Source organism: Populus nigra, chromosome 3 (genome assembly GCF_951802175.1).
Source record: "Populus nigra chromosome 3, ddPopNigr1.1, whole genome shotgun sequence".
In the NCBI taxonomy this organism is placed as follows: Eukaryota; Viridiplantae; Streptophyta; class Magnoliopsida; order Malpighiales; family Salicaceae; genus Populus; species Populus nigra.
In genome coordinates, this window is record NC_084854.1 from 15349359 (window position 1) to 15363543 (window position 14185).

A 14185-nucleotide genomic window follows, 5' to 3' on the forward strand; every position below is an offset into this window, starting at 1 on the left:
AAACAATAAGAGTGGCATTACTAGAAATGGTAATCATGGCTACAATTGGAGAATTATTGCAGAAGAGAAATGGAATGAATCAGGGATTACAGAGACAAATAGATATGGTAAGAAATAGGATGAAGCAAATGGCAAATAAGAGAAGGACAAAAAAAAACATTCATGGTAGGATAATAAATGTATTTATTATTGCAACCTTACAAACAAACAACAATGGTCTTGAGAAAAAAATATAAAGTTGAATCCATGATATTTTGGCCCATATAAAATCATTCAGAAGATTAGGTAAGTACCCTATAAACTTGTTACCTACAACAATCAATATCCACCCAATATTCCATATTTCCTTGCTGAAAAGGAAGATTAGGAATAATACAATAGTATCTTCAACATTTCCAGTAACAGATGAATAAGCCAAAGTGGGGGTAAATCTTATAGAGATTTTGGAATGAAGGATTATGTAGAAAAAAGACAAGTTTATGGCTGTTAGACTAATTAAATGGTCAAATTTGTTTATTGAAGATTCAACTTGGGAGGATCTTGAAGAGCTTCAACTACAATTTTTAGAATTTAACATACATTCTTCAGGTTAAGAATGTTTTCAAGAAAAAGGCATTACTACAACAACAACAATTGTTACAACAGCAATAAGGTGACGTGAGTTGGAAGAAATGAAGAAAAATACCAAAAGGAAAAGATTAGAGGGAAAAGTTGTTACATTTAGTTAATATAGGCAAACATTTAACACATGAATAAAGTTAAGTTGTTGATGTTAGTTAGAATTAGTTAATTAGTTGGAGAATTAATATAAATAGAACAATGTGGTAAATAACAGTTATCTTGGAAATGAATAAACTTTTTGTACTGTAGAATTTCTTTTTTTCTTCTCATTTGTTATAATTCGCAATCCTATTTTCTACACTTAAACTCTTTGTTAAGATTAGTTCTTGATATTCTACTTAATGAAGGATTTCCATTGATAAAAAAATAAAGCCAACAAATATAGCCATTAGTCTTATTTTGGAAGTGAAGCTATCTACGTCTTCTTTTCTTTATATGGAGATCTTTCGATTCTCCATTTCTACTTCTATGTTATGTACCAGTGCATCTACTTTCCTTTTCGGCGAGCCCATGAACAAAATAAATTAAATTAAAATTAATTAGTATATTGTATTTGTGCATATATCTTTAATAAAAATAAAAATAAAAAAATTAATTCATAAAAAATGTAAACAAAGTATATTGATTATATCAAAATTACGAGGCAATAAAAAAAATTTCTGAAAAAAAAATAGAGAACATCATTAAAATCATTAGAACTAAAATCCTTGTTTGATACGTTACTTCCAGGTCCACTTTTAGTGTTGTAACTAGATAGGTGGCCTGAGCAAAGCACTAAGCCAAACAACATTTTTTTAAATGAAAAAAAAAGAATGTACACTCAAGTTTCACGGCCTATCTCATCAAGTTTTTTTTGAAAAAGAAAAGGTTGTCCACCCATAACAAAAATATTTGGAACTAAAAAAAGGAACCAAAATTCCAAGAAGATATTTTCTAAAAAATATTAAAATGACAACATATTAGATCAACTTGTTTTTTGCAGTTAACCTGTTAAAAAATCTTTGAAAAAAAATGAAGGTCCACAAACAACAAAACAATTTTGAAGTAAAAAAAAATCTAAAGATGACACAATTGTTTTTAATATTAAGATGATGACATATTAGAATGACCCAATTTTCATGGCCTAACTCATCAAACCCTCAATCTAGGTTATGAACTCTAATGTTTTTTTTAAGATTATTTTTATTTAATTATAAAATACATGAGTCGAGTAATGGACTCAACTTGGTTTAACAACTCTATTATTTCTGAATCTGTTTCTCATTTAATTGTACCATAAAAAAACACATTCACAAAGTTAAGCATCACCTAAGTATCGAGGTGTTTGTTTGAAACTGTGATAAACCCACAACTATCAAAATGAAACAAATCACGTAAGCCTATTCAAAACAAATAAAATATTAATGAATAAAATTATGAAAAAACAAGAAAAAAATAAAGGTGGAAAAAATAAAATGAGAAAAAAAAAACAAAAACCACAAAAAATAATAAAAAGCTTAGGCATGTAGCCCTGGTTGGCCTAACACACTTGGTTGGCTTAGCACATCTGGGCCTAAAACAAGCCCATGATCACAGGCCTAGGGTAGGGCATGTGTCTAGCCCATTATAATTTTTTTTTGAGGGATGGATGACATATCATCCGACTCACCTAGTAAAAAAAAAGTAAGTGACATGTCACCTACTATCATAGTTCTTGGCCACTATTGGTTTTCGGAAAATCAAGTAGCTATCCTTTATGAATTAAAAACCTATTCTTCAACCCAAAACACATAGCAAACATCCCAAGGGCCTCAAAAAACTTATTTTTTGTATTAAATCACCATTTAATCAATTAAAAAAACAAAAAAAATCAACTTGAGTCCAGATAAAAATTTAAAGTATGATCCACTTTTTTTAGGCAAGATAAATAAATTAAAAAAAAGACCTAAATAAACCGGTAAGTAAATGGAACCCATTAACTCTAAAAAAAAGAGGCAAGTTTCATTGTTGGAAAGTAAATGTCTGTCAATATTTTCTTTCCTTCATTGTAAAACATGATCTCTCTCTCTCCTCTCTCGAGCTTGAGAGTCAAAATAAAAGAAAAATGTAATCATTTAATTTCAAAACTAAAGACAACAAAAAATTTTTTTGACAAAAAAAATGAGCACAGAGGCACTAACAAATAATTTCTTTTAAAGGATCTACAAATATTTCACAAATATAATGTTAGTCCTCTCATTTTCAATCCTAATTAAGAAAAAATAGCAAGACTAGTTTTTGTGATTGATATAACTACATAAAAATAGATTAAAATAAATTATCAACTTCAAATGCTAAACAACCTAAAATTAAAAGATTTAATTGAAAAGAAAAAAAGATTGATGATTGAAGGGAGAAAAAAAAAGAAAAAAGGGTTAGAATTGACATTTTTTTCATAAAAAATAAAATAAAAGCTATTTTTCATTTCCTTCAATTTTGGTCCCTTACTTTTAATTCATTGGAAACAACCAAATCTAATTTTTTTAAATTAAACACTAATCCAATTACAGTTGCTTCTCGAGATCTCAATAACCGTATAAAAAACAAATAAAAATAAAACATCAATTTTAAATTCCAATCAACATTATCAAATAATTAAATTGAAAAGAAAATAATAACAAAGAAAAGAAATTACAATCCACCATGAATTGTATCACAATTCAAAATGGACAAGTACTTAATTTTAATTTAATTTAAATTAATATATAATACGTGGCATATCAGCAGGTCGAATGGGGTGCGTGACGTACAGAACAGAACCAAACAACGTATATGGATTCTTTTATTTATTTATTTATTTTCATTTTTTTACTTAATTTTAATTTAATTTAAATTAATATATAATACATGGCACTTCAGCAGGTCCAATTGGGTGCGTTACGTACAGAGAACCAAACAACGTAAATGGATAACACCAAGCCTTTCCATGTACTGAAGAACACATGATAACTTCTCACCAAATTAACTTGTCGTTTTTTGTATTTAGTTTTTAATTTTATTTATTTACAGTATAAAGCAGCAGCAACAGAAATGATGAAACTTGGCTCCATATCACTTATCACTCCCTCTCGTTTTCTTTGATCTTTCCCCTCTCTCTCTCTCGAGGGTTTTTTCTTTTTCTTTTCTTTTTTTTTCTTTCTTTCTTTTTTCTTTTTTTTTTTAATTTCCTTTTTTTCTTTTAATTTCGAAACCCTAGCTCTTAATTTTATTTTTGATTGGAAGATGATGCAACAGCAGAGGCTAAAACAACAGGCCATGATGCAGTATCTTCATCCTGCTCTCCTAGCTGCTCCCCAGGTTTGTTTTTCTCTGTTTTGTTTTTCTTTTCCTTTGGATTTATTAGGGTTTTTTTAAAGCTACTGATTTTTTATGTGATCGAAGTTAAAGCCTTTTCTTTTAGTTCGTTAATACTGATGTTTGTTTTGCTTTTTTATTTTGACTTTTTAGTGCTTGAGGTATATTATTGTGAAAAGAAAATGGTTTCAGTGTTTGAAAAATATTAATTGAGGTGTGTGTCTTCACAAAAAATTATCATATAAATAATTTTAATTTATTGTTTTATCAAATGCTTAAACGGGTATGTTATGTTATTTGGAAGAGGGCTTTAAAATTTTAATTTCTGTTTTTTTTTTCCTTTGCTTATATTTGAGTGAGCGGAGGGCTGGTGGGCGTTTGGTCATGATAATAGTGTGATTGAATGGAGGAACTGATGAATTTAGCATCTTTTTTTATAGTGCACATAATAAGCATAGGAATTTAGCATTAAGCTTACTTTTTGGTGTTGACAATTTGATTTTTTAGTCACAAGTGGCCTTTTGGTACTGTAAGGAAGACGTGGAACTACTGAATTGAAACTTAATTTGTTAGGTGCTGCATTCAGCTTCGGGGATGGTGTTTTTCGAAACATATTTATTGAAAGTGTTGTGGAGTGTAGGTTTTTAAGTTTTAGGAGTTTTTGTTTTATTTTTTTATTTTATTTTTTGCAGATAGAGCCTATCTTGAGTGGAAATCTGCCTCCTGGCTTTGATTCAAGTACTTGCCGCAGTGTGTGAGTGTTGTAGCCATATATTTTTTTTAGCGTACACTCAATTGCTGATGCTTGGCCTGGATAACTTTTCTACTTGAAAACCTGACAATTAGAACTACTATTTCCTTTCTATATGTTCCCTTTTTATGTGTCAATCTGTGTGTTAGTGTTACTCTGTGGTCTCAACACGCTGGTACTTCATCCTCTGGTCCTGCCTGCACTATGTGACAGGCTTTGTGTTTTTATTTTTTGCCAGATTCTATTTATTCGGTAGTTCAATGGTGTATTGGTTATTAATAGGACTTTTGTTTTTCATGGGAAACTGCAGGTATGTAGGAAACATCCACCCACAAGTTACAGATCCCCTTCTTCAAGAGGTTTTCTCAAACACTGGACCTATTGAAGGATGCAAGCTCATTCGGAAAGATAAGGTTAGGCTTAAGTTTCCAGCATAACTTGTTATCAAGCAATATTTGTCCAAAAATTTTCAAGTCATTGTTGTTTTTTCTTGTCAATTTTGTTTGATAGTGACTTCTTTGTTTCATTTGCCCCTTGATCTTTTTTTTTGGGTACTGATGTGGTGGCATCCTGTTTCTTTGCAGTCATCCTATGCCTTTGTGGATTACTTTGATCGCAGATCTGCCGCTCTTTCCATTGTGACCCTTAATGGAAGGCATCTGTAAGCTGGAAACAAACTAGGTTGTTTTTGGATTTTATCGTTCATATTTCTTTATATGTTCTTTGGCTGTTTGCAGGTTTGGGCAGCCTATTAAAGTTAATTGGGCTTATGCTAGTAGTCAGAGAGAGGATACATCAGGTTTATGCATGCATCAGTTATACTATTGTTTCTTACTGTTTTTGGTTTCATTGGCTAGGATATAACTAATGTTATTTGTTCCATGCGACATGCAGGTCATTATAATATCTTTGTTGGTGATCTTAGCCCTGAAGTTACAGACGCTACATTGTATGCATGTTTCTCTGCCTATCCTAGTTGTTCGTAAGTTCCTTTCTACTCTCAACTTTTTTGATGAACAGTTTCAGATCATCTTGAGTTCTAAGTTGAATCTGAGACTAATTTGACATGCACACTGGTACTCGGTTACAGAGATGCAAGGGTTATGTGGGACCAGAAGACTGGTCGTTCTAGAGGATTTGGATTTGTTTCTTTCAGGAATCAGCAGGTATCAAATTGTTTTAGTTGAATTTTTTGGCTACTCCCTTTCCTGCATAAATAGTGTTCATTCAATTTGTTTATGTCATAACTTTTATTTGTATTTTTATTTTGTTCAGGAGGCTCAAAATGCAATTAATGACTTAAATGGTATGTGTTTCTTTGTCGTGATACAGTTTCCTTTATATTTGTGTTCTTAATCACTTTGTCTTTTGTTGAGATATATTAGCCCTACATTGCTAGATTAAAGAGTTGTTTTGTGTGCCATTTCTTGGCTGTTTTATAAACTATATTAGCAGAATTACTCTATCTCTACTTGCCCATGCATTGGCGTATCTGTTATTGAGCACCTGGTTTGTCTACTCTGCTGTCATGAATTACTTTTGAAAAATTGGAAAGTTAAGTACTCCTTAGATGTAGAAAATCATTGTTTGCGTGTCAAAGTTTTCCTGTCGGATTCATTTCACTACTATGGAGTTGTATAATGATGTTCTGACTCGATGTTGTTGCAGGAAAGTGGCTTGGGAGCAGACAAATTCGGTGTAATTGGGCCACCAAAGGTGCCAATACTAATGACGACAAGCCAAGTACTGATGCCAAAAGTATAGATCTAACAAATGGAACATCAGGTGAGCTATTCTGTGAACATTGAATTGAACCTGTGGTTGAATATCAACTTGTAAATTTACTGTCGTGAAGTTCCTCTCAACTTCAGTGTTTATATAATTATTTTTTGGAAGCCAAAATTTTAAGCAATTGGCATTTAGCTGAATTGTCTTTTTATTTTTTGGGCCAGATGATTTGTATGTTTTTGCTAAAGGATTGCTAATTTGGTCTTCAACTTCTCTTCACAATGATTTCCAGCAAAAAAAGAAAAAATGGTTTTGTGTGGTGTACAGAATCTGTTGTCTTGTATACATAGATGAATGATTCTGATGCATATCAGTATCCAAACCTGCTATAGAATTCTTTCTTTAGGTTCAGTTTATATGTTAATGTTCTTGCTGGAGGTGTTGTATCATATAAGCTTGAAATGCTGAAGTTACATATGCATCTTCTTACCATTTTCTAGCTTAAATGGTTATTTTCTTCTATGCAGAAGATGGTCAGGAAAGGAATAATGATGATGCCCCAGAGAACAATCCTCAGTATACCACAGTTTATGTTGGCAATCTTGCTCCTGAGGCAAGAACTTACCTGTGATTTAATTATTATCCTATTCGATCTTTATGTAGTTGGCATGATGCACTTTTACTATGGATTATCCTTGCTGTCTTTTGAAAAAGGAAGGTTAAATTGTAGTGCGCACACCCTTGCTTGTTTATCAGATTATTATTTTATTTCCTATACTATGTCACATTGCATACCCTTGCTGAGTTTACCATATTATTATTAAACACTGTTATGATACTCACCAACTTGAGACTTAATTAGAACTTTTTACATGGGATCTTCATTTTTGTTGTCATATAAGAGATTCAGATTTGCTTGCTTGGATCAATAGATAGTTAATGCAATGAGATGGAGTTGTGCAAGTCTGGTTGGGATCTTATTGTTCCACTTGTGTTTCTATACATGATGTTCCTCTGGACTGAAGTTGATCAAAATGCTCTAGGACTACCTCCTCTGATTGGTGTCTAACAAATGACTTGCAGGTTACTTCTGTTGATCTACATCGGCATTTCCATTTGCTTGGTGCTGGAACTATTGAAGATGTGCGGGTGCAACGTGACAAAGGTTTTGGGTTTGTGAGATACAGCACCCATGCTGAAGCAGCTCTGGCTATTCAGATGGGAAATGCTCGAATTATGTATGGAAAACCAATTAAGGTATATTCATGTGATGGCTTTTTTTTTATTGATGTGGGATTTTGTTTTCCCTTTTTGTATGTTTGAGATCTTTTTTTATTGATTAGGTTCTGAATAAGTAGTCTTGATTACTACAGAATGCCAATGCTTGTTTTCCGTGACCTGTATCGCATGCAATTTTGTTGTCTTTTTTCTTTATTGTACTTTTCTCAGGAAAGAAAATATCATATGTATCCAAATGTGGCATGCTTAAAGCTGTGTTAGTAGCAGTTATGCAGACTTGTTATGCAAATGTTTTGAGCTTGATGTCAAAATGGTTTAATGGAATGATATCTTGATGTTGCAGTGTTCATGGGGTAGCAAGCCCACTCCACCAGGGACAAGCTCTACCCCTCTTCCCCCGCCAGCTGCTGGACATATGCCAAGCCTTTCAGCTGCCGAACTTGCAGTTGCAGCCTACGAACAGCAGATGGCATTGAGCAAATACGGTGCACCGGCCCTTATGCATCCACAGGGTCATCATGCCCTTAAGCAGGCAGTCATGGGAATGGGTACTGTTGGAAGTAGCCAGGCAATTTATGATGGTGGGTTCCAGAATGCTGCAACAACACAGCAGCTAATGTACTACCACTAATGTTGTATGGAAACTCCCTTATAGCTTGGCAGGGAGAAATAAGTGGTTGAAAATCTTAGAATTGAGTTGCTTAAGATATTTAACTCCTCTGGAATGTTGCTGTATCATGTTAAATATTTGGCATTGTGGTGAGAACCCTGTTTTCAACCTTTTTTTTTTTTTTGTTTTAAATTAATATTTTTAATATATTTAAATTGGTTTGTTGTGTTAATATTAAAAATAATTTTTTTTTAAAAAAATATATTATTTTAATGTATTTTTAAGTAAAAAATATTTTAAAAAATAATTGTTATTTAAACAATTTTTATAATTAAAGATAAATGATAATTTTTCAATTGATAACAAATAGATTGGCTTTTAGCATGGTATAGACATCTACTGGGCATATAATTGATTTTCACTATGGATATGGACTCGCATAGTAAAATTATTTTACTTTTATTTGGCAAACTCAAAGCCTGAGTTTAGGGGAGGAAAATTCTTTTCATAGTAATCATTACTTATTATAGAGAAGGAGTGGGATAACGGGTATTTTTGCATTTTTTATTTGCAGTGTAATTACTCAATCATCTATAAAGGAAAAAAAAAAAAGTGATCCTCAACTTGACTGGCTTTTTGGGTCTGTCATGTCAAGTGAAATTGATGCCTCTGAAATATAAATCTTTTTTACCTCTGAAAACTTTAGTTATTTTGTTATATATTTTTATTTTTATTTTTATTTTTATTTTTATTTTTATATGGGGTTAGGAATAATTAAGTCTTTTAAAATATATAAAATAATATTTAAATTAAAAAATACACGCGTTAGCAAGTGAGTGTTGCTGGCACCTTAAAAATCAAATTATGGTAATATCTATTTCCAAAGTCTCGAATCATTGCAGAGGTGCTGAGCTTGCCACATCACTCTTGGAACCTGTCATCAATCAGTGATCAGTCTTGATATAATGGACACGGAGTGTTACTGCCTTCTCTTGGTTAATTATCTGGCCTCCTTCAAGTTCCAAGAGCCTGTTTGGCTTTGCAGTTTAATTTATATTTAATTAAATTTTATTTTTTTTATTAAAATTAAATACAATTCATTATTAATATTAAAAATAATTTTTTAAAAATAAAAAAATATTATTAATATATATTTCAGTATGAAAAATTATTTAAAAATCAATCATTACTATACTACTAAACATAAAAATTTATTTAAAAAACAATTACTATCACACTCATAAACATGAACACAGTACCAAGCTGTCTGTTGTTGTATTAAAAATCTCCATTCTCGCCCCCAATAAAACTGTTACTCTATCCTACGGGTACAGCCTGCAGTGGAGACTTGGGATTTCGACTGCAGATTATGTTTAAACCCTGGAAAGGATTTGAGATTTCTACTTGAAGTTTAAACCCAGAAAAGAGATGGGATGAAATTTAGTAGGGGGGAGAGAGAGAGAGCGCTACCCTTCAAGAACTCAAAAGTTTTCGCTGATCTAAAAAAGGGATAAAAATAAAATTGTTGCCTGAACATGGCTTGATGATTATTATAATCATTTTGTGATGCAAAATTCGCTTTCTAAAATATTCTCAATACAACATAAACTGCATAGCCTATATCCCACAATTTTCTTTCGCTATGCTTGCTCTATATTATATTCAATATCGAGCTGATCAGATTGTCATATGTATAGCGTATTGCCGTGTAAAATTGGAAGTTCAGGACTGAGATGTTTATCCTAAATTGCAAGAATCCCAGTTGAGAAGATGGGGCTTGTTTTGAAAGGCGAGCTTGAAACATCTGCAGATCTCGCAACTTCTGATCTGCACTGTTCTTTGCGCTCGTCTATCATTATTTGACTCGATCGACACTCCACGCTGCAGAATGCTTTCTCTCCCCTGTAAACAGGTAAGAACACAAACGTTTAATTTCATGCTTCAATTCTAGTCTTGAAACCCATGTAAAGAATACACCTGCAAATAACTTCTAAAGAAAACTTCAAGGAGCGGGAAGAAAAATTGCTGTACCTGTAGATGTAGATGTCTCTGCCGTAGAGTTTTTTCCTGCACAAGTGGCATGAACTCAGAAAATCTGAAGTGGGATATACGGGAACATCCTCGACAAGTCTGGCAGGAAATCCCTTAGAAACAGAAGTACATCCCGTGTTCTCACATCTTCTATCATGCCCTCGTTTTCCATGTTCACCTCCATCATAGTAAACCTTCGTGAAGGATTGATTAGGAGCATGGATTGTGACATATGTATAGTCTTCCAAGCTCTTCATATCCATTTCCTCAAAACCACAGTTAAATATCTCACAATCTTTACCTGAATTAACTGGAATTGGATTTGATCTATTCAAATTTGACCTGCAAACAGCATACTTAGCCAAAACTTCATGCCCCACATCAGTATTAGAAGGCTTGTCAAGGGCTGCAACAATACCCAATCCAACCCCAGCGAGATCATGATAATTCTTTAGACCTTTTGGTGACTTGTTTATGTAGTCCAGTGGACTTCTAGGACTGGTGTTAGCATCCATGAACTTGGCACGGGTGCCTGAGACCAATAATTCCGACAATCTTCCGATCATAGGATTTGTTCTCTTGCCTAACATCGTTAAGATTAATGTAAATCTTTAAGAGAGAAAGATTTAGATGTCGGGGTGGTTTATAAAGGAAAAGGAAAATCACCCCAAATGATTTGATTTGATATCTTAGGCAAGTAGGCCTAGCTATGAGTTCTCTCTTTCCAATTTATTTTATTATTATGGAGCAGGTGGACTTGGGTCATGCTTTTTTGGAATTATATAATAATGATGGTTCAGTTCTGATTGTTTGCCAGGAAAGATCGACCCCACCAGTGAATTATTTCCCACTTTTATTTTTATTTTCTAGTTTAATAATAGAGATATTTTAAAATTATCTTGAATTCAACAATATATCTCTCATATAAAAAGTTTAAATGAGCGGGTTTTTTTAAGCTTTGCCTAGATAGCTATAATTATTTAATGGATACCACAAAAGAAATATATTACTACTCTTTTTTTAATTATTAAAAGCTGTATGATATTTTATTAAATTTTAATTTTTTAAAAATTAATCGTTTTCATATTTTAAAATTATTTTATTATATTAATATAAAAATAATAAAATATATTTTCAAATAAAACCACTTATCAGGTGGGACCCATTACAAAGCATGAACTAATCTAATGATTGAGACTTCATCTAGCCCTCCAAAAAAAGATTCCAAGAAAAGTGAATTCATCACATCACTGTCTAGGTCTCGGTTACGTGTCGAAAATCTGAAGGAAGAAAAGGGATGGGCAATTATTACCAACACCACCAACGGGCCCCCTGATTGGAGGCCAACGTACGAAGTGGTTTTCTTTTCCTTCCTCTATCTTTTCCGCTTGGAATTTACCCTCTCCCGCGTTCTTCTCCATTATTGAAAAATTCTGATATTTTCTTTTCACAATTTCGAGTTATTAATTAAAATTGAAAAAAATATATTTAAATTTATCTGTTGGATATTTTGTTGAATGCTTCGAGGGACGATGGATTTCGCCAAAACCGTGTGCTTGGATATACCGTGTAGTGGTGGCATATTCCAATAGAAAAGAGCAAGCAAGATCACAATTTTTTTGTTCACTAGAGAATAAAGATCTCACACCTTTTTAGTCCACTAATTGGAGAAAAAAGAGCATAATCTCTTGTAGATATTAAGGTACCACCAATTTGTTTTAATTACATATAAAAATAGTAGCAATTTTTTTTAATTATATATAAAAATAGTAGCAATTTGTTTTCTTGAGAAAGTTATTTTAACTTTAACTTGGACATTTAACATAGTTTTCAAAGACACGGAGATAGAACGAAATCTCATTTATTCCCTTAAGACAAGAGGACGAAGGAAATCGAGGAAGATGGAAGAGCTCCGTCCGTTAGATAATATTCGTTTGTAAAAAAAAAAGAAGTGATCAACCACGTGATTTTAAGTGCAAGGGAATAACTAGCAGTTTCAATCTTATTCAGGGAACGTTTGGTATTGCGTTTGTACCTGCGTTTCGTCAAAATTTAATTATTTTTTTTGCTAAAATTTAGTGCGGTTTGTACTTTTTGGATCGTTTTGATGTGCTGATGTCAAAAATAATCATTTCGGCATGAAAAGCTATTTGAAAAGCACCCGCAACCACACTGCCAAACACGCTTTCAAGGTGAGATTCTCTACAAATTAAATTAATCAAAGTTATAAATTAGTTAGGATTATAAAAAAATTTAGATTGTACTATAATGAGCTTATCCAAAATGAATAGCTTTTTATAGGATTAAAGTTAGATGTTTAGATAAAACTTATATATTATACCGATATAAATATAATACAAATAAATGAAAAAGATCGCCAACACGGGAGATATAATTATTTTAAAAAATGTAATTTATCTTATGCAATTTATTCAATTTATCTTTTTTTTTCTTTTAGTTTTGCTTTTTTTTTCCCTTTCTTTTACAAGTATTTAAACTAAAAAAGTTGCTTTTATTAAATCATCTTTTACCCTTTCTATTTTATTTGTTTTCTTATCCATTTTCTCAATTTTTTTATTGGCTTTAACTGCAACAGATTCACTGTTTTTAATTTAGTTATCAAACCCGACCTAGAGTAATATGTTATTATTTTAAGTTGAAGTATTTAAACCAAAAAAGTTTTTTTTATTCCACATTAAAAAAACATAACTTTTTTCTTGTGAATTTAAATCTCACATTGAAAAAGATAAAACATTCTTCTAGTATTTTTATAGTGAACTTTGAAAATGGTTAATAACCAACTTAAAAATATAAAAAAAGAGGGGTTTATGGCTAGGAAAAAAAACATTTGAAAAAAAAGGGATCTCTATCGGGTTTTGTCGGGTCGTCTGGGTCACGGGTCGACTCGGCGGATTGATCAGGTTTGACCTTTTTTGCTCTTGCCGGTCTTTCACATTACCTGGATTGGTCCAGCCACCGGGTCGACCCGTCGGGCCGGTCTGAGTTTAATAACTATGATTTTTAAGATTTAAAATCTTGAGACACCTATACTCTGTTTGATTTTACAAGACTACTTAATGTCTTCGCTAAGGATTAAGTTCCTAATTGTAGATACTCAGTTGGAAGGAAGAAATGAATGATAGATAACATATTGGTAAGGGAATAAATGATTGGTTAATCGACTTGTTAACAATCGATCACACAATTATATCTTAGATTAACAGATTGACACATTGATGGGATAAAATTTAATGTTTGTATCATTAATCAACAATCATTCCACCAAAAAAGAATATAGTTAAAATCATTGTTATAGCATCTGATGACCAATTCATTCAAGAAATGAACAAAGACCATGTGTTTGGCTATGATGAAACTAATAATCCTTCATCACCACATGTTATTGAAAAACGACCTATCTTAGATGAGCTATAAGATGACACTTCATCTCTAATTCTCTTAAACAACTTAGAACTATACTTAAGCAAAACTCCAATGTCTTTTTGTAGCCTTTCATGTTCTTACCTCTCTCAACATTTTTACCAATACAAGTGTCTTATGTAAGAATGGTTATACCTCCATCACAACCCTATGCCTACCCTTTTTATAGGTTAGAAAGGATGGTTACGTAGACACAACCATGTGTACCAACTAGTAGTGTTTTTTTTTAAAGAGATTTTATTTATTAGACTTTAAACCTGTCTATTCTTGATATGAGAACTACCTACACAGAGATGGAAAACACAACAAATATGACTTACCCATAACAATATTACAATAAAAATATAAACTTGCTAATTTTTTTCCTAACAAAGGCCTTCATCTTTCTATGTTATACTATTCAATTCTCGATGATAAATCAATTTGAGTACTAAAAAAGAATAATATTTCTT

At 32.0% G+C, this 14185-nt stretch overlaps 2 protein-coding genes across 2 annotated transcripts; one reads left to right on the forward strand and one right to left on the reverse strand.

Moving 5' to 3' along the window:
* The first annotated feature begins 3676 nt into the window (after positions 1-3676).
* LOC133689163 (oligouridylate-binding protein 1-like) lies at positions 3677-8429 on the forward strand. Its single transcript, XM_062108942.1, has 12 exons — positions 3677-3936; positions 4626-4687; positions 4995-5097; positions 5269-5345; positions 5422-5483; positions 5579-5666; positions 5775-5850; positions 5960-5990; positions 6353-6469; positions 6940-7025; positions 7496-7669; positions 7995-8429. Exons 1-12 carry the CDS (start codon positions 3862-3864, stop codon positions 8280-8282), a joined length of 1239 nt encoding a protein of 412 aa, XP_061964926.1. The 5' UTR covers positions 3677-3861; the 3' UTR covers positions 8283-8429.
* A 1343-nt stretch (positions 8430-9772) lies between these two features.
* Positions 9773-10992, reverse strand: LOC133689164 (FCS-Like Zinc finger 13-like). The gene is made up of 2 exons (XM_062108943.1): positions 10293-10992; positions 9773-10163 (listed from the first exon to the last, which is right to left on the reverse strand). The coding sequence occupies exons 1-2, from the start codon at positions 10880-10882 to the stop codon at positions 10004-10006; spliced, it is 750 nt and encodes a 249-aa protein (XP_061964927.1). The 5' UTR covers positions 10883-10992; the 3' UTR covers positions 9773-10003.
* Positions 10993-14185: the final 3193 nt, after the last annotated feature.